General features: G+C 43.4%; 2 protein-coding genes across 2 annotated transcripts in view; one reads left to right on the forward strand and one right to left on the reverse strand.

Annotated features, from left to right (window-relative positions):
- Positions 1 to 129: 129 nt before the first annotated feature.
- On the reverse strand, positions 130 to 16,616 carry ZNF541 (zinc finger protein 541). The gene is made up of 14 exons (XM_062598196.1): positions 16,319 to 16,616; positions 14,799 to 15,042; positions 11,692 to 13,492; positions 9,651 to 9,709; positions 8,008 to 8,178; positions 6,159 to 6,640; positions 5,820 to 5,883; positions 4,951 to 5,093; positions 4,365 to 4,468; positions 3,377 to 3,452; positions 2,741 to 2,829; positions 1,720 to 1,860; positions 656 to 837; positions 130 to 351 (listed from the first exon to the last, which is right to left on the reverse strand). Exons 1-14 carry the CDS (start codon positions 16,614 to 16,616, stop codon positions 171 to 173), a joined length of 4,035 nt encoding a protein of 1,344 aa, XP_062454180.1. The 3' UTR covers positions 130 to 170.
- A 7,680-nt stretch (positions 16,617 to 24,296) lies between these two features.
- The window catches only part of BICRA (BRD4 interacting chromatin remodeling complex associated protein), a 51,205-nt gene continuing 48,787 nt past the window's right edge, over positions 24,297 to 26,714 (forward strand). Inside the window, exon 1 of the mRNA XM_062598197.1 lies at positions 24,297 to 24,337. The gene's annotated coding sequence lies outside the window, so the exon portion shown is untranslated. The remainder of the gene's footprint in view (positions 24,338 to 26,714) is intronic.

Consider the following 26,714-nt stretch of genomic DNA (forward strand, 5'->3'; position numbering starts at 1 on the left):
AAAGCCGAGATTGTTTTTTTTAGCATTGGTGCAACTATTGCTGTGCTAGATGGATTAAATTGGAGAATGGGGGCAACATCATATCGTCTAATCCTCCTCAGAGCTCAACAACTGCTCTGATGCTAGAAAATGTTTATGTATTTTCTAAACAGAGAAGACTAACCTCATTGCTACTCTGAAATTGTAGTTTCCCAGTTACCACTGGAGGAGGTCAACATCTGAGCTTCTTCCATCTTTGTTTCATTTTTAAAATGTTTCAAGGGCCATTTTATCTTCATGAGAGGCTCCACCTGCTCCTGCAGGCGATGGCGTTTCATATGAGCATTTCGACTTTTTATCTTGTCAAATACCCTGGAGGTTGGAAAACAAACATGGGTTGGTAATTCCTTTCCTAATTAGATAAACACTGTTAAACCAAGCTTCATTATTTCTACTTTTTCTATTTTCTGTGTTTTGCACATTTTGATGTGTGGTGCGTCAAAGCTTCATTTCTTCATTTTGCCAAAACCCCTGTACGTGTGGGACTTTCGTGTTTAAATCCTCAAATTGCTGTTAGTTCTGTTTCCCCTCTGCTCCCCTGTTGGTTTTTAAAGTTTAAAACTGTTTTAGCAAAAATGAACAGATCTCTAGAACAGTGATTAATAGCTGCCAATACCTTTCACATTCTCGACATGGAAATGCACACTGATCATCTGCACTTCCAGACTGGTATGGGGATCCTTTCAGGCTGCAGGCTGGACTCCACGCACTGTGTGGCATCTTTTTGTAACTCTTTTGCTTCATCTTCATGCCTTCTTTAGGCAGATGACTGTGCCTTTTGGGGGGGCTGCAAGCAGTCTGTAAATCAGAATGTTTAGTAATTTTTCCTTCTCTTCAGGAAGGTTTGTAGTACAGTGGTGGGCTAGCTAAGGAACAGTTTGAAAAAATCTCTAAAATGCCCAGACAGTAAGAGCATATTAAAACCAAAACAAAATTATATTGGCCTATGTCTGCCCAGGTGAAATCCTTCGAACACTAAATCGCTGGGGAAGAAGAAAACCAAAAACCAAAAAATCCCACACATCTTAATTCAGCTGTTAGGATGGGGTAGAAGCACGGACCTTGTAAGGAACAGCCCAATATTTATGCTATCCTAAATGAAACAACACTTTTCTCCATAACAATTTAAAACAGGTTTAAAGTATAAAATTACTAAGCCTCCAAGTTACACGGTTATCTGGTTTCTATCACACACACACACAAAAATACTTCTACTAACCAAATTCCTGCCGACTGGCAAGGAATGTTTTAGCAATAACCATGTAGAGTCACATAACCAGCAGTTCCTTTTGTGGAGCGTAGGCATGTTACAGAATACCCTGACAATCAGCAGCAACAAATTTAATGCTAACAGGTTTACTAATGTTAGTAATTAGAAGCTGGGAATTATCTTATTTAAATTAGCAATGGTGCCAGTACATCAAGGACAAATATGATCTATAAAGATTAATGGCACATTGTAGTAATTAACAGTATAATATTCTAACTATGAAATACTGCTTTGTTGTTTCAAAATTATTCTGAAGAACTTTACAAGTTTATCAGAGAAGCAGCAGAATAAAATGAGACTGTGTTTGCCACAAGCTCTCCCTGGGAAGCATGAACTGCACATTTCATAAAATATTGAAACATCTTTCATTATGGAATTGATCTGACACAAATCCCCAGCAGTTTTTCTACCTTTTCTTCAGTCTTTTCTAACTCATTCTTGTCTTTCTTGACCTTTTTTTCTATTACTTGAACTCGACTGTAGTCAAATTTTATTATTTTTTTCCAGATATAGTAATATTCAACACACTGGGACACATTCTTAGTCTGAATCTATTAGGAGAAAAACAGAAGCAATCTATAATGAACATACTGTAGTAGAACACAGAAGAGTCAGATACACAACAAATGCATCTATCACTGCTTTCCTTTTCCCCCGTTCTCTCCAGTTATCACAGTGGCATGGGCTATGGCAGCTCCAAGGTACATATGACTGTGAAACCAGACAGAAAACGAGACAGAAAACAAATCTTCCTCTTCTAAGAAGGCTGGAAAAGTAGTGCTGGAAAAGCAGATCCGTACACGTCGTACAGCTGATTAGCATAATGTTTCATTATTTTAATACGTCTGGTATTTTGTTCTGTTGTAATTACACGTTAGGGCAAATAAATGTCTTGTACTGATGTCTTTTAAGCATTAAGCAGCAAAGAAAATGTTTCAAAGAACAGGATGGCAACAGACAACTCAAAATATTACTTTTTGTGCTAAACCTGTCAACACTAATAGCCCCTGATCAAGAATAATCGGTTTTCAATGCAACAGTTAATAAATAAATAAATAAAATTATAGGCTTTTAATGCTAAAAGAAAAAAAGAGATTACAAATTCACTCTTGCTGTTATCACTTTGTATTCATCACCTAAACAAACTGCACCTCTGAACTACTATTGCATTGATTTTTTGAGAAACTCCAAACAAAGAGAAAGCAGATTATCTTGTATTCTAGTTTTGAAAAAGAAGGCAAGAACAGTTTTTGACTTTGTGATCATGTTGTAGCCATGTGCAGAGCAAACTACCCCATCTGACTTAAAAGTATCTGGCTCAGGAAGTCACTGGCATACACAAAGCACGGTTAATCAACACAGAACAAAACAAGAACACCAAAGTGACAGTATAGACTTATTCCCAGATCAACCTCTGTCTAAAGGCTTTACCTTCTTCTGTATCAGGTAAAAATCCTTCTTGTGTACACAAAAAGCCTTTTTAAACAACTGCCTCTCAACAGGTGTCCAGATATCCGAACCTAGTAACAAACATTAACAGGAAAATTATTAGATCACTCGAGAAGCCTAGTGGATTGTCACTCCTCAGAAATCAGCACAATGTACTTACTATTCATGGATCTACATCCCCCCTTTAAGAAAACAATTACTGAATACAGTAGTGCACTCATTAGTAATATTATTACCAGCATAGTAAGTACTGCACACCATAAAACACACGCAGGAGGGAAAGGAATACAATATGGTAAGGAGTATTTGTCACTGCCACATCTCAATATGCTTCTCCCATTGGGTGTCACTGCAGGGCAGCCCACGTTGAAGATGCAAGTTGAAATACAAGAACAACGCACTTCCACTTAAGAAAGCATTGTAAACAGCTAAACTGAAGGGCTTTTCTACTACTTTCCTAGTCCCACAGAACTAGGATCATTGTTTACACATACATATTTTTTAAAGCAAACTCTTTAAATCAGAACACAAGTAGACAAAAGGCAATCAAACCCAAGTTCAGTTTCTGTTAGCATTTCTGATCACCGATTAAAGCGACAGGCTCTATTTTCAATTTACCTGCGTAACGGTAATTAGCAAGAGGATGGGATTCAGATTTCTGGGGCCCTCCAAAAAGCAGCATTTCCAGGGCTTCCTGCAGCAATTTAACACAAAAAGATTATAAATCACCCCAAGAGGAGCAAAGAAGCAAATCTTGCTCTCAGCTCTTTTGGTACATCAATTATTCAGTCCACTATAATTCGGAAGAAAATTTTGCTCGTGCAGGTCAACACTAAACAGTGTTTTGATAACAATTTAATTTCAGTGTAAAGCCACAATGCTCTCTAGCAGCCTGACCTCAGCCCATTGAAATTCGTGGAACACTATGTGTTTTTTTAAAAAAACAGAAAAACTGACAAACATCTGAGATCCAAGGTGTGGGACCCACCTGCCACCTTCAGGAGAAAATTTCTCTCTCTGCTCTAGTCATTTTGGGCTTGTCCTTGCTGCAGCAGATGTGCTAGTAGAGCCTCCTCGTGGAGATGCAGCATATACAATTTTCTTTAAGTGTTATATCCCTTCTTCAACAGGTAAAAAGCAAAGCCAACACACTTGGAGACTAAAATAAGCCTTGGGACCGGTACCGGAAGCATTTGCTCAGCAAGGAGTGCCTAGTGATGTTGCAATTGCCAAACACAGGAAGTTTATCAAGAACAGACCTCGGATTTTATCAAATATGGCAATTCCTTCATTCCCAATGTTCAGGGTAGTTATGTGCCAATTTGGAGAATATATGCAACGTTGTTTTACAACAGACAAAACAAGCTCTTATTTATAAACCATGATAGGTTCCGTAATCCCAAGATACATTAATTCAGACAGTAGCAAGAGGCAGCATTTAAGGATGCTGCAAGCTGTATGTTTAAGTGCTTCAGCAAGCTTAGCAAAGAGACCAAATTCCAGTCTGTGGAATATGTGTAGAAAACATGGAATGGCTGACAGTTCACACCACCAGCAAAGCCCAACCCAGTCCACTATTAATTACGACCAAATTGCGGCTTCTCACCAGAACGTTGCCTTGCGCTTCGTGCAGACAATGCAGAGCTAGTTCTAGGTTAGTTCCTCCACCGGGCATTACACTGGAGCAGGCCATGTTTAGCAGTTCTGTTACTACAAAGGCAACAAAAAACAATACAGTTTCCACAATGAAAGAAGAAAAAGCGCAACAAAAAGACACTGAGAAGGAAAACAGAGCAAGTGCAACAGTCAAACTGGATGCCAATAAAACACAAGGAAAAAGGTTGGAGGTCTTGACTATTTGGGTATAGCTGTCACTATCTTATGGTTTTCTTTGACAACCCAGGGACAAATTTCTGCTCTTTCAAGGTCACTGCAGATGAACTGGGACAAATGCAGATGTCTGTGACCATTTCTCATGGAAGATGCTACTGAGAGCATAACAGTTATTATTTGTTTACCGTTCCAGTTCTACCAAAACTAAGCAATTTCTTTTCCTCTGCTGCTACCATATGAGAAGGAGGTCAAGAGAAGAAGGGAGAGAATATAAAGTGTGAACAGCTAGAAAGAAAAACGTGGCAATTTTTAACCATACTATCTTGAGGGTGACTTTGGAAGAGAATTTTTGAAGAAACCTCTGTCCTGGGTTTCCTGGTTAGTTGCGATGTCTCCCCAGGGTTTCCACACTAACGAGGCTGCCTGCTCATCGTTTTCCAGGTATGATCTGTCCTGCAGGTTTGGTATCTCTGCCTGAAATCGACTTCCAATGTTAATGTGTCTAAAGCAGTAAGAAATAAGAGGTGAGGAAGAAATTAATTGTGAATAGATACATCATATTAAGCATGCAGCTATACACACACACACGAGGAAGGAGAGGGTATACATGAACGAGTAAGGTTTGGGCACAGTAAATACGGTCTGTATACAATGCACAAATTTCCCTGAAAAACATCACTAGTTCTTCTTATCTCTTCATCACGGTCACTTCTTTGCACCAACAGAATTACTGTGCTCTCTCTGGAATGCTTCCATTCCCACACAATTGAGAAAGTTTGTTCTCCCTTCCTCAAACCTGGCACAAAGTGCATGGTTCACACTGAGACCAATAAAGAGAAGCCTATGGCTAAGGATAAAAAAAGGACGCCTGAACATCCTGTAGAGTGAGAGGGAGACAGGAATTTTCATTTATGACACTAGCCTAACACATGACACGTAACACAAAGCCGTACTTTTCATTGGGATAGCATTGGGTATTCTTTTGAAACTTTGTTCTGGCCAGCATCTGGTATCATCTAGCCAAAAACGCTATTAATCTTAGCAGTGATGCACCAGAATCAGCCAAGTGATAGATTCATGAAGGGATGGGAGGGAGAAGGTGAATATTAAAAGGCCTCCACAGCCACATACTTGAACTAACCAAAGATTAGGTTCCTAAAACTGCAATTCTCTCATTAGAATAATATGAAATATTTGGAAAATGTGTAATTATTGTATCATAACTTACGGCTCAATGCTGATCTTGGTGTTATCCTTCACAAGACAAAATCCAAAGTCTCTGTCCATTCTGTCTAAAAACATATAAAAATGCTTAAGATAAAATCACTCAGCTGAGACTGTCCTTTATCCTTATTTCACACTCTCATTTGAGCAAACCACTTCATAATTGTTCTCTCATAATTTATCCTACAGGACAGTGGATGCTATTTTAATTTATAATCTGTTTACCTTGGAATAAATGACTGCACAAAAGACTGCAGGTCAATTTTCTGTTCCTGTAGAATGAGTGATAGCCAACTGGACTCCTTTCTAGTTATATTAAGTACACATGTTAGAATTTTATTACCTAATACAGTACTGAACAGCTGGTTGGGATCACCATTAGCAGAAGAACAGAGAGTGCTGAAATAAAGCCCTGATCCTTCCCGTATTGGGCTGAGCATTGGAGGTGGAGTGTAAGGAGAGCACTGGAACAAGTCTCTCAGGAGATGATCAACCAGGAACACAGGTGAACGAAGATTACTTTGGTAACATCCTCCCGTCCCTGGTTGTACTTCAAAAGAAGGTGGAGGCGGGATAAAAAGCGATTTTGGCCGAGTTTGCCTCTTCCTCTTTTTTTGGTGCAAACTTTCTTTGAGGTCCTTCACATCCTGGCTTTCCTTTTCATTAACCTGGACAAACAATTCCAGACAAACAGTCAAATACCTGTTTGTCACAGAAGACAAGCATAACAAGTCTAAGGCACTTAAAAACATACAAATCCTACGTAATTTCAAGCTTTCTTCTGTATCTGTTTCACCTCTGGCTTTTTTGTAGATTGTCGGTTTCCTGATCTCTTATTCTGAGCTCTATAATGAGCATCAAATTCCAAAACACACAGAGTGCAGTTAAAGGACCCTCTGCTCTAGCCCTTCCTTACTCATGTAGACAGCTCCAGGTAAGTCGACAGACACGCTCATGAACAAGAACTGTTAAGAACAACCCTCTACAAGTTTCTTTGTAGTTAGGGAGAGCTGAGAGAAAAAGGCTTCTTTCTGAAATAGTCTTAAAAGTGTTTAAAATACCTAGTAAAATTCCAAGTATTTTCCTAGACTGTAATGCCAAATATCTGTCTTTCAGCATACTGTTGATACTTCTCACATCGTTTTTTAGTTTCATGCAACTCAAAGTGACTAACGGGTTAAAGTATTTCCAATCAATTACTCTCACAGGGACAGACCCTGGAGCCTTTAAAATCAAGTTGATTACTGTAGTGTTATTTGAATTATTATTTGGGGGATTTAGGGGAGCCATAACACATGCAAACACGTTCTGCTGGCTAAGCCAGGGAAATTCACACATTCATGACCAGCTGCTCAAAGAAGCAATTCCAATGAAGTTAGCGTAAGCAGGATGTCATTATTAAATCATTAAAATACTTTAAGAACGCAACTGTGACTCACTTCGTTGCCTGCTTGTGGGTTTGTAGCCGTCACAGGTACCGAGACAGGAATCACCAAAGGAGCCACTGGTACATCTTCTACACGCATTTCAGTTTTTGAGGGACTGTTTTCATCTCCTGTTGGCTTGGGCAACAGTGTCTGAGCATTTATATTTTCTGCATTGTGCACCTTCCCACAAACAAAAATAAGGATATTAGGTGTATCTTCTGACATCATTCACCTGAGGATGTCAAAGTGCTTTGCAAACTATTCTTTCAATTCACTTAAAATGTTTCTCCAATATATACATAACGATGATAATATTGTTTTAAGATGCTCTACACTGAATGAGTTACTTTAAAAACAACATAATTTAGTTAAGGATTCTGTTCCAGGCTCTACTTTACCAATTCCTTATCCTAATTTTTATGAAACTGAGCTCCCAAGTTTGCACTGTCTGCTGTAACAGTCAGGCTTTTTTTTTTTTTTTTTTTTTTTCCCCTCATACTTCATAGCTGTATAGCAAGAAACATTACTGGAAATGGCAAAAGATTTAAAAACAGTGCAACTGTTCAAGAGCGTCCTCTATGTAATAATCAACTGAAGAGCTTTCAGTAGTACCGTGATTCTGGATCCTATTCTTTTACTCATCAGAATTTTTAGGAAAAAAGGTTATTTCAGAGCTTTTACCCCCAAACACTACAGGCAGGTTTTAAAGAATCCTTATGACCTTAATTCAAATTCCTATTAAATCATAAGCACTGAAGGAGTCACTTTCCCTTTACCTGCTGTTCCTCCTTGCTTGCTGGTGAATACCATTGCTCACTGTGAAAACACATGTGGCTCTCCAGTCCTTTCTCAGTATAAAACAGCTGACTGCAGTTCTTGCAAAGAAAACCACTTTCATATTTGCCTCCATCTGCAGGAACACCACTGGTCTTATTACTAAGAGTGAAAAATCAAGGTAAAGGGATGGAAAATTACCATTATAGATCTGAACACCTTTTTTTATTATCATTAGTTTTGTTACTATCAACATTAAATACTTGCTTGTTTTTCCTTCTGTAGAGCCTCATTTCATGTCTAGCTGAGAAACCTCTACAGTTCTTTTACCAGAACATGTTAACTAGAGGAAAATCTCCAGTGGGACGTCAATCACCAGCATTATAAAGATAAAGCTTTAAGTAAGAGATGCAGTAACATGCCTCCTCTTTTGAGCACTTACATGGATTGTAACCATTAACAGCTACATACAAGTATTATTTGCAAAGATATTTTTTAAAAAAAAATTTATCACGATTTTGAAAAAGAATGACCTGCATTAAGAAGTCCAGGAGCATTTTCTTTAGAAACCATGAATTTAATACAACATGGAATTTCTGCAATATCTAGTTTCATTAATGGAAAATGCATTATTTGTGGATTACTCCCCTTTGTGAATTTAGCATTTATGAAAGGTGACGTCAGAAGTCCTGAAGATCAATTTCTCTATACATGCTACAAAGAAAGCAAAAAAAGTTACAACTTCAACACCATCATACTTCTTGCCTTGCCCTGGGAGAACTGGTATTTTTATAGCCTAGCTAATCCTTGGAACCTCTTCTGATATGGAAATCAAAGACTGGCCAGACTGCTAATGCCTGCGGTAACAGACAAGTATTTTTATGTGGCTAACCAGGAACCATGAGTTTCATTCGTTGCCAAAAAAGAATGATGTGATTCTTCATGCCTGACAACAGTTGCCTTATCTATGATGGTCGGCAACACTGCAGAAAAGGTAGCTCTTTGCAGATTGTGCAGGAACTTCACCAATATTCAGAAGAACATAGATTCCAAAATCTTTTTTTCAAGGAGCAGCGTACTTTCTCATTCAGTAAATTGTGAGATACGCAGACAGGTCGATAAGATGGCAGAGCGGTGATTTCTTTTGATATGATACTCACCAGGCATGAAATTGAGAGTAAAGCATAAACCACAGCTGATCAGAAACCCTTCAATTAGGTGAATCTCTCAATAGTACACTAGATTTTTCCCTTTCCTTACTTCCATGGTGATCCTTTGGCCTTTTATTATTTTAACATGCGAAAAAACAGGCCTAGTCATTCTTTATTACATCCTTAATAGTCTTAAACATTTTGTTCAAGTTAGTCTCTCTTATGCTTAAATTGCTGCATGATTTTTCTTGATTGAGAGTTAGAAATTACATTTATGGAAGTCTTGTGGTTCTAATTTACACATCTATTAATTAGCACAATCTAAAGCTAGCCAAATTAAAGGGATATGTTAAATCTCAACTATGAGGGAGAAGAAATGTACCTGACTAACTGCTAACATACACACTAGAAGCTAGACTTGAAAGTCAAATTTTAAAACATAATTGAAAAAAAGCCCTCAAAACTTCAATGTAATCTGCTTACCATTCCGCTGACAAACTTTCTTCCTTTACTGCGTTAGTAAGGCTGTAGATATTTCCACCCTGCAGTTAAAGAAGCAATAATCAAAACCAGATGTTATTCTGTCTGCAAGTAAAACTTTACAATAAAGTCATTCCATGTTTAAAGAAGAAATGGAACATCTGAGTTTTCTCCATGAAAATAACAATTCGCATTGCACAGTACAGCAACACTCATTAACAGATCTCATAAATCCCTACAGTCATTAATCAATCTTCCTTGCAACACTTAGATATGCATGTGCACACTGTAAATACACACACAAACATGAATCCCTGTTTACACAACACAGATATCAGATGGAATTATTTCCACCACGGGCTGCTTAAGCAGGGGTGGCCACGCTCTGATTCTTCAGCCACACACGGTTTCCATGCCACAGTTTTGCCACATGACCAGCAACACAGCTCCAGTGGTGCAGGGAGCATTGGCTGATCCAAATCCCCAGCTGCTGCTGGCATGAAGTCAGAGCCTGCTAAAACCACACTGTCAGGTCGTTCTGGGACTCTGTGCCCTGCCCAGCTGCAGCTCACAGCAGAGCGGCGAGACCCTGGGCAGTCAGGGACATCTCCTGCCTGCCTACTACTCCCAAAACTTCCCCATCCCACAGCTCTCTGAAACACACGTCCGTGCTCGATGGCTCTCATGCTCACGTAGACTTTGGTATGAGACAGAGAGAGACAGAAAGATGGGCCACTGCTTAAGAAAACTAGTCATTATCTCACCAGTACAGAGAAAATAACCTCTTGTCCCTGACTACAACCAGGAAATTGAAAACAGGAGGAGGACTCAAAGCCCCATATACAGTCCAGGCTCCTGAAATCTCCTGGAGTTACAGAGGGATGCAAATTTAAGACTCCTCTAGCCATCAGATCTCTCACCCTGACAATTAAAGTAACATCCAGAGTACAGAGGCCTTTCCAAATATCCAGAAAGGAAACCGGAAAAGAGTAACACAGAATTGGTTTAACCCCAGCACAGAAGAGATTGCCCTTAAGTCCTCTTGCACCGAGGTATGGAGGCCAACCTCACCAAAAGTGGCAGCAAACCCCACGGAACAGAGTCACGCTTGAGGGAGAGGAAAAGGTTTTCAGATTTGTGTATAAGAATAAAGTCTAACTTAATGCATATATGTATATATATATATACACACACATATACACGTGTGTATGTGTAAGAACACCAACCCTAAGCTTTGGAGATACTCAATCCCCAAACCAGACACAGAATATATATCACTAACACAAGCTTACACAACCCCATTCAGTTAACGTATTTCGACTTTGACCTCAAGGGACTATCACTAAAGGTGAGAAGTTCATTTAGATTGACTCCTGATCTCCCTACTGACACAGGCAACCAGATGCCAATTTCTTCCAATTGAGAAAGTAGTTCAAGTTCTGCCGACATGTGGCCACGGCAGAACTGAGCCGGCTAAACGCTCAGATGTTAGCGACTTTTGATTATTACCGACCTGTGCGCAAGCCAAACCAAAAAGCTAGGTGAAAGGCTATGTATCGTGTTACTAAATATCTCAAGATTTGATCTTGTTAAATAATTTCTAAACCTTTGGCTCTGGATTAATTAGTTAATGTTTTTAGAGCATTCCAGATGCGTAAAGTGCCATGTAAGTGCTAAGCATTATTACCGGTGAATCTAAAGCTGTCAACACTAATAAAAAACAGTTAAAGGAGCACAGGAAGACAACAAATGGCTAAGGCACTGTACTCGGAGATAGGCGTCCCGCGTTCTACTCCAGGCTCCTCCAGTAACTCACTGCAAAGCAAATCCCTGGGTTTGTTTTCCAAAGTAATAAAATTAACTTCTCCACGTACTTTATGGTCAATAGGTCACTGACAAGTATTTGTACTTTAAAAAAGAAAAAAAATAAAACCTTTTCACTATACCTTCACATTGTATGCTTCAATCTAATAAAGAACATTTGAGTCACTTAAGAATTCAAACAACAGACTACTAAGCATGAAGAAAGAGTACATGAGCATACCTGAATCCTATTGAAAATGGTCAGCCTGGGCTTCTCCCTGAACACAGGCGCTGACAGAGGACCGGACGACGAGAAGGACGCCATAGCTACTTGACTCGGGGAGGCTGCGCAAGTCACGTCAAATTTCAGCTTTTCCTTACGGACACCAGGCAAACGTCGAGATCTACCAACGCTCATCTGCGTTTTTCCACCAACGCTCATCTGCGTTTTTCCACGCGCTTCTTTGCTACAGGCTTTATTTTTCTCTTTTCTGTTAGTTACAGAAGTCTTGTTTTCTAGCTGATTTGACTTCCCAAACGAATGGTATCCAATGGCATTGTCATGCACCGCAGGCTGTAGCTGGCTAGAAAGAGAGGCATCTTTTAATCCTACGCATTCTTTCAAGGGTCCTGGCTGAAGGGACTGAAAAGTAGGGACTGTTTGCTGTCCTCTTTTCTCATTATCAGATAAAATGTTCTTCTGAAACTGGGTTATGCTCTTTTGCAGGTATGTGGAAGACCCTTCATATTCTGTTGGTTCTGGAAGAAGGTGAGTCAAGTGAGGTGGCTGCTGAAATCCTGTTTGGAGTGGTTTTGGTGCCACGTGTTTAGCCTCAGAGGTCACTAGCTGGGATGGAGCCACCATTTGGGCATGAGACAGAATGTGCTGAGATTTGGTTATCATCTGGAACAGGTGCTGCTGCACTTGCACCTGCTCCTGGCTCATGACAGACTCCTGAGATTTCATGAAAAGCTGCCTCACTAACGGGCTGCTCTCGTTCTGGAACGCATTCTGCTTTTGAACATCCTGGAAATTCAACTCCCCACAGTTCTCCCATGGATGAGAGTCACGGCTTCTCGCTGACCTAAAGCCTTCCTCAGAACAGCTAAGCGCTGAGTCACCCAAGGCTTCCTCTTCTGCTTTGAAAGGAGCAACAGTGAATGATAAAGCATCCGGACACTCATATGTCTGTGGAAAGGCTGAGAATGCGTGGGAAGGTCCAGCTAACCCCTCTGAAACATCCTGAGCTACAAGAGATGGCTTGTGAACAACGCAGACACTATTCCTTTTGTTTTTAGCACAGACTGGCACGTTTCTCATCCACTGAAAATTACCACTTAACTGGTGAGAGTCTGCAGAAGCCTTCTGCCCTCCGAATATCGGAAAAGATAGAGCGCTGTTAGGACAATACTCGAGCCCTGTGGGCTCCAGGGGGAACTGTGGCTCTGGAATCAAGGATCTGTCCGTCAAATTCGTAACTACGTTCTCACCTGGTGTGATTACAGACACATTACCAGGATTTATTATGGCATACACACTAGAAGCAGCAGCACTTTTTTGGCAAGGAAGGTGGTCCTTCAATATATCATCACCTGCAGCCTCGACAAGTCCACTGCTGTTCGAAGCAACGCAAGAGACCTGGCTGGCTGAAGAGGAACAGGGTTGCCACGAGTCTGTTAAATCAGTATGTGTGTGCTCTGCAGAGGACAATGTAGCTGATGGAAGCTTCTGATTTACAAAGCTGTTCACAATGCATCTCAGTAGGTCTCTGTTGGGTGGAGAAGCATCTGACTTGGACTCCAAGTGCTCAGTCAGTCTTTCTGCAGGCCTCACGCTGCCTTGTCCTGCTTGGATAAACTTATTGTGAGAAAGCAGCGATTCGTCACCGCCATCTTCATCAGGAGTCTCCTTCAAGGCGCACAAGCCATGCTGCACTTCGTAATGCCGGCGCAACGAACGGTGATCACAGTAACTCTTAGTGCAGCCTTTTTCTAAGCACATAAAAGGTTTTGTTTTCTGGTGTGTCAACATGTGCCCACTCCTGTGATAACCAAGAAGAGGCACATTTTGCATGTTAAGTTTCCAACTGAAAAACGAAGCCATTATGCATCTAAACTACCGCAGCTCTTGCACTCCTTTTATTTAGCACAGTTCTACTCAAGTCAAAGATGTGGCACAGGATATAAATCAAAGCATAATTTGGCTTCCATTCATAACAGGTTCACTAAACCGCAGTCCAATTACCTTTCACTCCGGGAAGCAGAAAAGCCCGACTTCCCCTGCCTATCACCATCACTGGCCTATCTCCAGAAAAACCATTCAAAAGGAATCTCATAAATTCTCCTAAAATCTAGGAGGAGGTTTTCAACCTATCAGCCCCCATACACTCAGGAAGAATGCTGTTAAGTCAGAACTGGATTTTTATGCATTCTCAGCTAACAACTGCCACAATCAAAATACTGTCTCTAGGTGCATTGTTACAATCATAGCATTTTCAGACTATAATCCAAATCATACTTGCAAATATCCACACAGATATCAATCGAGACAAACTAAAGGGAGGGCCTAATCTGGTCCCAACTGTCTTTCAATTTGGCTAAGTTTGGTAGAGAGAGGAAAAAAAAATCCAACTCTTCCAAATTAAGCATGTTACGTAAGTTAATGGAAAACTGTGACAGTAAAATTCCACATGTCATTTCACAGAGCCACTTTTCAGGACAGAAAAGGTATGTAAGACTGCTGGCACCTGCTCCGGTCTGATGCACCACACTTGTTTTACTTAGCCCTGAACCGCCATTGCCAAAAAGCAGAACTAGAATAAATAGCTGAAGACTCGGTGTTTCAAAAACTGTTCAGAGTTAATACTAAATGCTTTACAGTACTTGAAAGTGTAGGATCCTACGTAGCCATTGCATGAATAAACAAACTTCAACTGCAACAGCTCCTGAAACACTGGCTGCCAAAATCTGAACTTAACTGCCCACTGCAAACTTTCATTACCAATACAGTTTTCCCTAAGACAGCCATCAGAAAGAAAAAAAACTTGAACTTCTATTATACAGTTCAGTATTACAATTCTTCTGCAGATGGATAGAAATGAGTGCATTTGAGGCCTTTTCTGCACCTGCCTGCTCTGGAAAATTCAAAGTTAATTTGCATGTGCTAGTGAAATAGTTTTGTAATACAGTGTTTGCTAGCCCAAGAACACCAACAAAGACTACCAAGCACTGTAACTTCTATCACCGACTGAAATTGGAAAATAAAGTACTACAGAGGGGAGTCTTATTTACATCTGTGAAACAGACCATAACAACTCTATACATTTTTAATGGTGAATGCCTACATACAGGTGGTCCTGCCGTTTAAAAGCTTTGCTGCAGATTCTACAGACGTGTTTCCGTTCCTGGCTATGAGTCAGGTAATGTTTGCTAAGAGAGCTGGCACTGCTGAACACCTTCCCACACAGACTGCAATCCAGGAATGAGGTCTGAGGAGAGCTATGCTGATGCTTTCCTTTCCTTGCAGTACCAGAACTGGATCTGCCTCCGTGTTCAACTTCCTTAGATCCTGTAAGTGTGGAAAGCCCCAGTTCTAAACAGAGGGAGAAAGTAATATCCGTAGGTTATGATGACAAAGTTTTCACTTTATTCCTAATAAAAACTGTTTCTTTTCATAATTCTATTTGAGAATGCTGGTACAAGGTTTTTGATGACTGATTATCTGCATAAAAATGAAATGAAAATCCTGTACAATCTGCTCCAACTATTAAAATTTGCAGCTCTGCAAATACTTTATTTCTATGATTTTGATAAAAAACCTGATGTTCTACCCTCACACAGGCTCCGGCATTTTGCAACATACTTTACTACTTCAAACCTCTTAATTGGACCAGTGATGGTAATGAATTTTATCAGATTTTTCCCCCTTTCCTCGAAAAGGGGAGGCGAAAGAGAGACAATTACAAACCATTTTGTTCAACTGAACTATACTGTATTTTATCTAAGGCTGACAGATGACTAACTGCATGACAAACCAGGTGCTTCCCATCAGCTTGGACTTTGAGACAGTTCAAAATTTCCCACCTAAGAGTAAGAAATGAGAGGGAGAACTATTATCCCTCGCAACTATTAGTTTGTCAATCAGTAAAAATGTAGGCCTCAGTTACTAAGAGAAAGTCTAATTTTCTTATTTGAGTGCTGTTAGTTATGGGTTTGGATTTGTGTTTTCAAATCACCTAAATTTTGTGTGCTTTTCTATACATTAGCAATTAAGTTATCCATTCCCTCAAGAACAGTGTATTACTAAAGGCACTCTCCTTTTGACTTTTAATGGCAGACCTAGAAAAAACCCATTTCGCTTAATCCATTTCACAGAGAATCTGAAATGCAAAAAAAAATAAACAGAATGTCTCTTCTCTGCTTCAGGGAAATCTGGTAATACAGATGTTAGCAACATATTTAGCAAATCTGTCATTTTAATGCCTCCAAATTTTCCATTTCCAGCTGAAGAGCAGGTTGCAAGAACTTCTGAAGAAAACATATTCCTATCTAGGGTATAATTTTAAGAAAATAGGGCAGAAGCAAAATTCCTGTGAAAGAGAAATATTATAATTATTACCATCTTCTACAGCATTATCAATTTGAATAGCATTTTACAGGTAAAAGGCACCAAGAAACATTTTGGAAGTGCTTACATGACAGCAACCTAAAACTGATTTAAAAAGAAAATGCATCTGCTACTTTTACCACAAAGAAACTTCCACGTAACAGACTCTTCCTCCTATATAAAACTACTAAATAACTCCGGCTGCTTTGATCTGTGAGATACCCTTCCAAACAACAGGGAAAGCAAAGTCCAGTGTACTCACCACGCAGAGAAGGCTGTGAGTCAGACTCATCAAGGAGCTTAACAGAATCACAGTCCTTCATTGAATACAAGGAGAGTCCATTTAAATTGGCCTCCAAAGCATCACTGGCCATATCTGCAGCTGAAAGGCCTGAAACCATATCTAAGCCGCTCAGGCCCATATACGACACGTCTTTCGTATTTAGGCATAAATCGTGATTGAGAGCGTCACTACAGCTCAGCCCCTGAGTTTCTGGAAATCCAGAAAGACGCATCTCCGAATGAATGGTGTTCTCGTCACTGAAGTGGTACTGGTCCATGCTGACCACCAACGCTGGTGACCGGTTAGAAGACGTGCTCTGGTTTCCACCTAGAGCAAAACTCAAGAGTGCAAAGGCAGCAGTAGAAGATAACAAGACTCCTAAATAAAAGAGGAAAAGAGTAAGTTAAGTAACAGAGACAACATGATGTTACTTACCAAACCCATAACCAAGACTGGAGCTGGTGCAGCAGCCCCTACACAAACCTTATCACCTTATCAGAGAGGTAGCCAGAAGTATCCTGGCTTCCATTTCAAATACGAGTGTAGGTCCCTGCTTTGTGACAGCCGCTGAAACCCTGGGGCAGGCTTAGAGGGCTGGGGAGAACCTCTTAACCGAAGGTGGATGGGCAGGAGGGGGTCTGCGTAGGGGAAAAAGGGTGGAAATTATAGCCCTACCTTGGAATACGCTGAGGGACTGCAATAGGACTGAAGCACAGGTATGCAAAGAAGGGGTCTTTCCTTAGGAAAAATAGGTAGGAAGCAGCAAGTGCAGCCCCAGGGCTATGATTTGGGGCTGAGGGGGCTTCTCCTACAGGGAAATGCTGCTACCAGCCTCGCAGCAGCCTGGGGCCACCCCAGAGCTGGGATTTGGGAGTCTCTCCCACAGGAAAACACCACTCCCAGCCTTGCAGCAGGATGGGGGCTGCCCCAGGGCTGGGATTTGGGGGTCTCTCCCACAGGGAAACGCTGCTCCCGGCTTTGCAGCGGGATGGGGACCGCGTCGGGGCTGGGATTTGGGGTCTCTCCCACAGGGAAACGCTGCTCCTGGCTTTGCAGCGGGATGGGGGCTGCCCCGGGGCTGGGATTTGGGGGTCTCTCCCACAGGGAAACGCTGCTCCCGGCTTTGCAGTGGGATGGGGGCCACGTCGGGGCTGGGATTTGGGGGTCTCTCCCACAGGGAAACGCTGCTCCTGGCTTTGCAGCGGGATGGGGGCCGCGTCGGGGCTGGGATTTGGGGTCTCTCCCACAGGGAAACGCTGCTCCCGGCTTTGCAGCGGGATGGGGGCCGCGTGGGGGCTGGGATTTGGGGTCTCTCCCACAGGGAAACGCTGCTCCCGGCTTTGCAGCGGGATGGGGGCCGCGTGGGGGCTGGGATTTGGGGTCTCTCCCACAGGGAAACGCTGCTCCCAGCTTTGCAGCGGGATGGGGGCCGCCCCGGGGCTGGGATTTGGGGGTCTCTCCCACAGGGAAACGCTGCTCCCGGCTTTGCAGCGGGATGGGGGCCGCGTGGGGGCTGGGATTTGGGGTCTCTCCCACAGGGAAACGCTGCTCCCAGCTTTGCAGCGGGATGGGGACCGCGTGGGGGCTGGGATTTGGGGTCTCTCCCACAGGGAAACGCTGCTCCCGGCTTTGCAGCGGGATGGGGGCCGCGTCGGGGCTGGGATTTGGGGTCTCTCCCACAGGGAAATGCTGCTCCCGGCTTTGCAGCGGGATGAGGGCCGCGTCGGGGCTGGGATTTGGGGTCTCTCCCACAGGGAAACGCTGCTCCCGGCTTTGCAGCGGGATGGGGGCCGCGTCGGGGCTGGGATTTGGGGTCTCTCCCACAGGGAAACGCTGCTCCTGGCTTTGCAGCGGGATGGGGGCCGCGTCGGGGCTGGGATTTGGGGTCTCTCCCACAGGGAAACGCTGCTCCCGGCTTTGCAGCGGGATGGGGGCCACGTCGGGGCTGGGATTTGGGGGTCTCTCCCACAGGGAAACGCTGCTCCCGGCTTTGCAGCGGGATGGGGGCCGCGTCGGGGCTGGGATTTGGGGTCTCTCCCACAGGGAAACGCTGTTCCTGGCTTTGCAGCGGGATGGGGGCCGCGTCGGGGCTGGGATTTGGGGTCTCTCCCACAGGGAAACGCTGCTCCCGGCTTTGCAGCGGGATGGGGGCCGCCCCAGGGCTGGGATTTGGGGGTCTCTCCCACAGGGAAATGCTGCTCCCGGCTTTGCAGCGGGATGGGGGCCGCCCCGGGGCTGGGATTTGGGGTCTCTCCCGGGGGGAAGGCGCAGGGAGGAAGGTGCCCCGGGCCAGGACCTCTCCTCAGGGGAAAGCAGCGCCCTGTGTGAGGCCGCCCCGGGGCAGGAGTCGAGGAGAAGAGCGGGGGGGGAGGCCCAGGACGTCCCCTCACCCCTCCGCCCGCGCGGCCGCTCTACCCGTCGCCTCGCGCCGCGGCGCTTCCCGCCCACCGCGCGGCGCACGCGCACGCGGGCGCGGGCGCCGCGCCCCGCCTCCTTTCCCCATCGCCACGCCCCCTTTCCCCACCGCCACGCCCCCTTTCCCCATCGCCACGCCCCCTTTCATTAATCGCCACGCCCCTATCACAGTTTCCACGCCCCTTTCCCTCATCGCTACGCCCCTTCCTGCATAGCCACGCCCCTCTGCCCCATCGCCCCGCCCCACGCGGGGGAGGGAGGGAGGCTGCGCGCGCGGTCACGTGACGCGACGGGGCGGGTTGGGCGGGAAAAGGCGGGCGGGAAGGAAGGGGGGCGGCGCCATTTTGGGCAGGGAGGGGTAGGTGGAGGGAGATGCGTGAAGGGAGGGGTGATGAGGGTCGTGGAAGGGAAATGTGTGAGGAGAAATTAGGGGAATAGTTGCGTGGGAAGTGTGTGAGGAGGAGTAAGGTGCGTGGGAGGGAGAGGTGTGAGGGGAAAAGAGGTTTGAAGAGATGTGAGGCTTCCTTGAGAGAGGTGGAGGTGGCCTAGGAGGCAGGTGAGTGGAAAGGGTGAAGTGCAAAATAAAAGTATAAGGGGAATGCAGGGGGGGTTAAAGGGAGGAAGTGGTTTGTGGTGAGTGCAAAGGGAAATGTAGAAGGGAATGGGGATGAAGTTGGAAGAAATGTATGGGGAAGAGGCTCAGAAGTGATGTCAGGGAGTTATGAGATAAAGTACTGAGAAAGTAAAGAAAGTGAGTAGGCCCTTGGGAAAAGTGAAAATGAATATGCAGGTTTAAGGGGAAAAAATGTGGAAAGTGGAGAACAGTGAGCACATGAAAATGGGGCTAGTAAATGGGCAAATAAGAATGTGCTTGTGACTCCAGGCTGTCATGGGGTAGTAGCTAAGTTCCTTGTGACTTCAATTCTTTTCCTAAGCCAAACCTTCACAAAACAGACAAATCCACTAAAATGTGCTGCACTTGAAGCTGTTAATCCATTTACAGCTGCTGCACAGTGTAATGTAGAAAAATCTTGGTATTTCTGGGAAATATCTGATTTTTGCATGAGCACTGTATGTGGTAATCCATGTGTGCTTAGAAAATCCAGGGTGTCAGGAGCACTAGCAGTATAAAGGGATAGCAAGTTATTTCTGGAAGCTTTGGGTATTACTGTGATGTGTAGCTTAGTACGTACAGATGAAGTTTTTTATTTAACTGAGCTTTGTCTTGTTTTGCATGATTGGGGGGTTAATTTGAATATAGAGTTCTAACTAAAACTGTTCATTTCAAGTGAAGGATGAGCAAACATGTTTTGATCCGCGTGCTTTTCACCTAGATGTATCAGAGCAGGGCTTTGGAAAAACTTATTTATTGAACTTAACTATTCCCCTGTAAAATAGGCGTAATACTTCATGCAATAGTTGTTATTAACAGATGGCTGAAAAATACCAAGAAATCTTGAGTTCAGAATAAGAAAAGATAGCTTATTGCAGTTCATCGAGATCTCTTCGAGCACTATCGCCAAGCTATTTTCGGTCCCACTTAATTTTTTCCCCACTATTTATTTCTTTAACGTTACGATTTTAAAGAAAGGAGCCAGGTTTAATTTTAGTAGGATGTCCTTCTAAGGACAACATATTTATATGTGCATAATTCTATGGAAGGGTTTATCTAACTTGCCTCATCTTCCCTACTTTTGAATAGTGCATTTCAAAGACTGAATTTTCATGCTGCACATGAGGTACATCAAACTGAAGTCATCAGTCACATCCATTTATTATAGTGGAGAATTTGACCCTTCCTTATTCAGAATAGCAGACTGTAACTGTGGGGAAGTAATCTGTTACTCTAGTGAAGGTTGCTTAAAGTGTATAGGAAATAAATGGTTGTAGAATTAGCATAATCTCTTACAATATTATTAACACTTCCCACTTGGAAATAAACTGTGTGCTTTAAGAGATCTGTTGATAGCAACATAGTTCAAACTAGCTTTTTTTCTTTGAACAATCTTGTCCCATGGGTTACTGTAATTATCACTTACTGTGGCTTTCTGCCTATTATTATTATTTTTAGACATGGCAAATTCCACTGTTTTTCCAGTGCTCTGGAATGGTATGACAAAGCTGAAAGAAAGAAAATATTCAAGTGTAAAGGTGCATTGTATTACTTCAACATTCCTGTGAGCAATATTCTTTATGGAGACTGGAATATGAATATAAACAGAGGTTTTTTGTCTCCTTTTCCCTACCTACTGATTTCAAGTTGTGAACTACTTCAGGAACCGTAGTGTGGCCCTCTGTGCTTCGTTAATGGTTCCTATTAGGTCAGCTTTCAGCAGTTATCTGGCAGACTTGTAGCAAGGCCACTTAAAACCAGGAAATCGTAATGATGCCGCTGCTGCTGAAGCGGCGGCAGCTGCTGCCGCTTCAGGCCACGGTCTCCTTCCTCTGCTAAACTGTCACTGCACTCGGTTAGCGCTGCACTTTTATAGTGTAATGCACCAAAATAAACCCCTCCATAGTCCCACCCAGGTATAAACAGAATGTATATCTAATTCAAATTCAACCAATCAAAGGGTATAAACAAAGCAGAAAGCCCTGCCTCTAGATTAATAATTACTCACACTGGTCAATCACATTTAACCTGTCTAATCAGGATGCAGGGTAATGCGTCTGGCCCTTCCCATTTCTCTCTGAGCTGCTCCACTTTTGGCCAATCGGGAGCGGCGTCTCTTCCTCCGGCAGAACCAGTTTGTAATTGGTATGTTGAGGACCCTTGGTTGAGCTGTGCTTTGTGCTGCCTGAGCACAGAGCCAGTTTAATGTTGTGCCTGAAAACGCACCAGCGCTGAGCGCAGTCGGCACGTAAAATTAGTAATACTAATAAGAGATTGCTCGAGTGTGAGCTTTCAGCTTCCCTACCACCCGGGACAGTCTTAGGTTTTCTTGGCTACTGTATCTTTACGGTCAGCTATAAAAGTATATTATTGTAAGTGCATAATATGTTGACATGACTTGCATTTTTATTTTTATCTGAATAACTGAGCAAATTTGACAAGTGTTTTTTACCCAGCACTGTGTTTAATGTTGCTAGAAAACACTTTGTAAATGTTCCCCTTAAGCAGGAAATACTGAAATTTATTGTTTAAATATATTTTTTCTCCTTTGCAAATATATAATATCCTTTGTAGTTAAAAAAAAAAAAATAAATCCCTCTGTGCCCACCTGTGAAGTAGGAAAGGCTGAGTCCTACCAGTACTTCTGCATGTGCTCCGCTTTGGATATGTGATTTTAAAACATCAGTGTTTCCAGGACCAAACACAAAATGGTATGCCAAGAAGAAACTGTAGGCCTGCAACAAATAGTAAGGAATATGCATATTGCAAGTAAAGTTCACTTCTTCATTCCTGTTTTAATTCTGGTCTTTCCTCAGCTGAGATTTAGGATGGTAATCCAGAAATTAGCTGGAGGAATTTATTTTATGGAGGTATGATTTATGCCTACTTAAAAATATAGAAAATTTAGAAATACTTAGAAAAATAATTATTTAAAGGCATAAATCAACTTAGTTATGTTGTGCTTCTTCAGAGAAGAACCATTTTGCTGTGTCAGTAATATTTCGTTAGATTACTAGTAATAGCAGTGTGCTTGTATGTGTGTTCTTTGGATGACATAGTAATGAGTGTATTAAAAGTAATTGAGAACACTTTATGGTTTATTTATCTCTGTCACTTTATTGTTCCTGCTATAAAAAGCGGCAATTATATTTTTTTAAAAAAATTGGTCTCCTCGGAAATGCCTGTGGATCTTAACCACTACATTTTTTTTAAAGTTGTATTCTCCTCTTTCCTCTAGGTGTAACTTTTTCCTATATCAATCCTTGGATCTTTTAAGAGGCAGAGATTTTTGCAGAGTGTGCATGCTGCAGATGAGCCTTAAAATACTTAGATACTTAAAAAAAAAAAAAAAAAAAAAAAAAAAAAAAAAGTACTGGTCCTGGCATTTCTGAAGTCTTGATGCTTAGGCTTTGATTCAGTAAGGAGTGCTAGGTCCTAATCTTTTGATGTTTTCAAGGATCTGCTCAAGAAAAGAATAATTGTCAAGTTTCAACACCTTCTCCCCCACCCACTCCCTCCTCAGCAGGGCCTAAAACTGCTGCTAATGAACTGAGAGAAGAACTCACTGCTCTTAAAACTTTACAAATAATGAGGCAAGGGGGAAACGGGGTGTGTGTGTGGGGGGGAGGACTTTATTTGAGGCCCAGTTTTGAGCAGCTGACGGCCTTCATCTGTTGTACAACTGCCAAGGCTTTTCCTACAACAGCAGAAGTTTTGAGAAGTTTGACAACGTTTTGAGAATGCGTGTTGAAATCCTGCTAGCCACTTTCAGACTTTCCTGCACCCCATCGGATGGGTTCGCTGTGGTCGGGGTCAGGGGATGCAGGAGGCTGCCGGGGACCCGTGGCCAGGCTGGGTGCCGGTCGTCGCCCCTCGGGGAAACAAGCGCTGTGAAAACGTGGTTCTGAAAATATTTGTAATGCAAATGTAATGTCAATACCGGGATGATTTGTGTCGCCAGCATGTCTGAAGCACTGTATGATACTGGCTGGGTAGAGGACGTGCGAGACTGCTAGTTTTAAAGCTTTCTCCATTTAATGCATGATACAGCAGCGTTTTTTTTCAGTAAGCTTTTAAGTGGGCCAGCAAGTTATGAAGATGTGTGATTGGCACTCGAAATGTTTTATATTTTGGGAACTTGGTAGGCTTTGGTGTCCTCCGCAGTGCAGGCAACGATTTGCCTTGTCTGTCCTGAGCCATTTCCTGCAATCGTGGGATCCTGGGAACTGGCAGCAGGTTTGGTTTTTCTGCCTGTGGCACGTAATTCAGGCTGTGCGAGACTGGTGCGCTCCAGCGTATTTAAGTCTTTTTGCATACCCAGGCGTAAACGTACCTGCGTGCAACTGAGCGGCCCGCGATCCTTAGGCGGCTGGACGAGCGTTGGGCCTTACGCGAAGCGGAAGTTAAATGCGTTTTTCAGTCCTCCTGTCTTTGCTGTCCTAGGCTGCAGCTTAGTGCAGGTTCTGGTGGTTTTTTTAATGCGGTTTGGGGGTGTTTTGGTTTTTTTAATTTTTTTTTTTCCTTTCTGTTATAATCCCACGTGGAGAGGAGAGGTCGCGGGAGCCGAGCCGGGCCCCTCGGCGCTGCTCGCTCGGCTGCGGGGCTGTTTTGAAAGCGAGGGGTGGGGCGTCGCGCATGCAAATGCTGCCAAAGGGGTGGGAGCAGAGAAGGCGGAGGGGGGGGGGGGGGGAGTTTTTTTTTTTTTTAATGTGTGTACAGCTTTGTGAGCGAAGTGTTTAATTTTTTTTTTTCCTTTTTTCTTTCCCCCTCCACCCCCCCCCCCCCCCCGCAGCCCGCAGCGAGGAGCCGCCGCCGCCGCCGCGCGGGCCCGGCGGCCGGGGCGTGCCGCGGCGGCGCGATCAGGCAGTGCGCTGAACCTCTATGTGCCCGTAGCCCGCTGGGGTCCTGCCTCCGGAGCCCGTGCGGGGATGTCTCGGAGACCCCGCGCCGACTGCTGCTCAAACATCACGGTGAGTTTGTTACAATGTAGCAATTTCTCTTTAAATCTCTTAACTCTCCCTACCTGCGGCTCGGGGCTGTGACAGGGCGAGGAAGGCGGGGGGGGGGGGGGAGGGGGGGCGCAGGGCGCCGGGGAGCCTTGCCCCCCCCCCCCACCACCACCACCCTCCGCGGGCAGCATCCCTGCTCCCTTTCCGTTGCTCCCCCCAATCCGGTGTCCCCCCCCCCAAACAGCCTCCCGTTCCTGCCGCTGCGGGTCACGTCCGCGGGATGCAACGTAGCGTTATAACGTGATCCGTGACCTCCTGCGGCTCCCGGCGCCGTGGGGGGCGCGGGCGGTGGAGGAGGGGGGGGAAGAGGGGCGCCGGGAGCCCCCTTCCCAGCTCCCCGCAGCCTTCTGGAATCACCCTGCTCGTCCCCACCTCCTCCCGAGCGAAGGGGGTGGGGGCTGTGGGAAAGCAGGAAAGAGAGGAGAGGGGGGAAAAAAAGGCAAAAAAGAGAAAAGCTGTTAGTTTGCTGTGCTGGATGATTATGACTCGGGGTTACTATCGCGGTTGAGGCTATAAAGCTATCGTCTGACTGTCCTCCCCACCCCCGTTGCCCACTCCTTCGCCCGAGTAAGACGGGTGCCCTCGGATGGGTCTCGCACTCGATCGTTTCAATGCAGAAGCAAAGCAGAAGGTTTTCGGTGTCGGGATTAAAAATCTCGATCTTCATGGTCACTGCTCTGCGGAGCGTTGCAAACGGTACACAGAGCTTTGACACAGTAGTGTAAAAGCAAGTCTGAAGCTCCACTGAGTGAAGAAGACCTGCCAGTGATGGCATATCCTCCCCCGACTCCCCTTTAGGAGATTTCAAACTTGTGTTCTGGCCTTGTTCTGCAGAGCAGAGTTTGTCTACTCAGCACTGATTTATTAAGAAAAAAAGTACAGTACAGTGTGATGTTTTGCTGATAAAAGTAACTAAATGAATTTCAATATCAAATGGACACCTTATTACTTTTTATAGTTCTGAAGTTTTTCCTCGGTGCATTAAAAATACATTAGCTGAATAAACTACAGTTCATTGCTCTTCAAATTCTCCTGTAGTTTTCATTTGTATGCCACTTAGAGCTTAATGTTTAAGTGATAAAAATATTTCCAGTAGTATTTCAGCTTTTCCTTTTTTGCATGAGTGATACTGGAGTTGCACTTGTGTTTTTATTGGGGGGGGGGGGGGGGTCAGCTTCCTTGGATGTTCAGTTATAGCACGCCAACTTCTAGTTCATAATCTTTCTTATTTTTGCCCTTTTGTTCACTGTAGCTTTGTATATTCTGCTTGTTGTCAAATCTGATAAATCTCTGTTGGCATTTAATGCAGTATCTGGATACCTATACATGCTGTTTACCATTATAACTTTTTTGTCTCACTGAAGAGTGGTAGCTGAACTTGTAGAGTATATATTTGATCCACAGTAAAACTGAGGTTTTTTTCCAAACCAATTCAAATACCCTGGGACTGGATGTCTTCTATTGACTCTTCCTGTGTGATTGATTCAAATGGCTTTGGTCAAAGTCATGTTGCTCGTACTACTCTCAAACGGTATTTTTATCAGTATCAGTGGTGCTTATCAAAACTGCCTGTCTCATGTCAAGTATATGAAGAAAGGTGTTTGGCTATCTTCTGAAGTGCTGAGATGCACTGATTCACTTCTGTGGGATCAGAATGAGTATTTAAAATAAGATGTCATTTTTTTGTGCTGTTTCCCATCCATTGATTTCTATATTGAAATTTTCTAATTGTATTTCAAAACTAAAAATATTTTAATTTCTACTCTCAGTTTTTTTTTATTATTCTAGTTGTGCTGATTCTTGATTTTTCTAGAATGAGAAGACAGAGTAATAGATACCTTTATTTTGCTTGTTATTTAGCATCATTTGTTCTTTAGCTTAAAAATAATAGACAGGTGGGTGATTCCTTTTAAAATGCCTGGGCAGCCAGGCATTTTGCGGTAACAAACCTATATATTTTTTCAGGTTACATCATTTAGTATCAAAATCCTACCATAGCCTATACATTCTCTTCTCTGAGGCCTTGCTGAGGCAGATCATTCCATTATAACTAAAACTAATGCAACTTTCTGAACTAGTCGCATACAGCAGCTTTGAATTGCTGTCTTTCCTTGGTTTCCTCCCCATTTCCCTTTTTAAATAAGTGAAGGGGCTGGGGGTGGTGGTGGTGGTGAAAGGAGTCTTCTCCTTCCAAAAAAGAAGAGAGGACTTGATCATTCTTGGCTGCTACTTTCAGGGCTGTAGTTTAGCCACATGTGGCATTTGCATGAGTGCTCCTCAGCAGCAACTAAGTTCCAGTCTTTTGCCAAATATTTTTTAGCTGCTTTGCCATTTGGTG

The sequence above is a fragment of the Rhea pennata genome, chromosome 32 (assembly GCF_028389875.1).
Source record: "Rhea pennata isolate bPtePen1 chromosome 32, bPtePen1.pri, whole genome shotgun sequence".
Taxonomy (NCBI): Eukaryota; Metazoa; Chordata; class Aves; order Rheiformes; family Rheidae; genus Rhea; species Rhea pennata.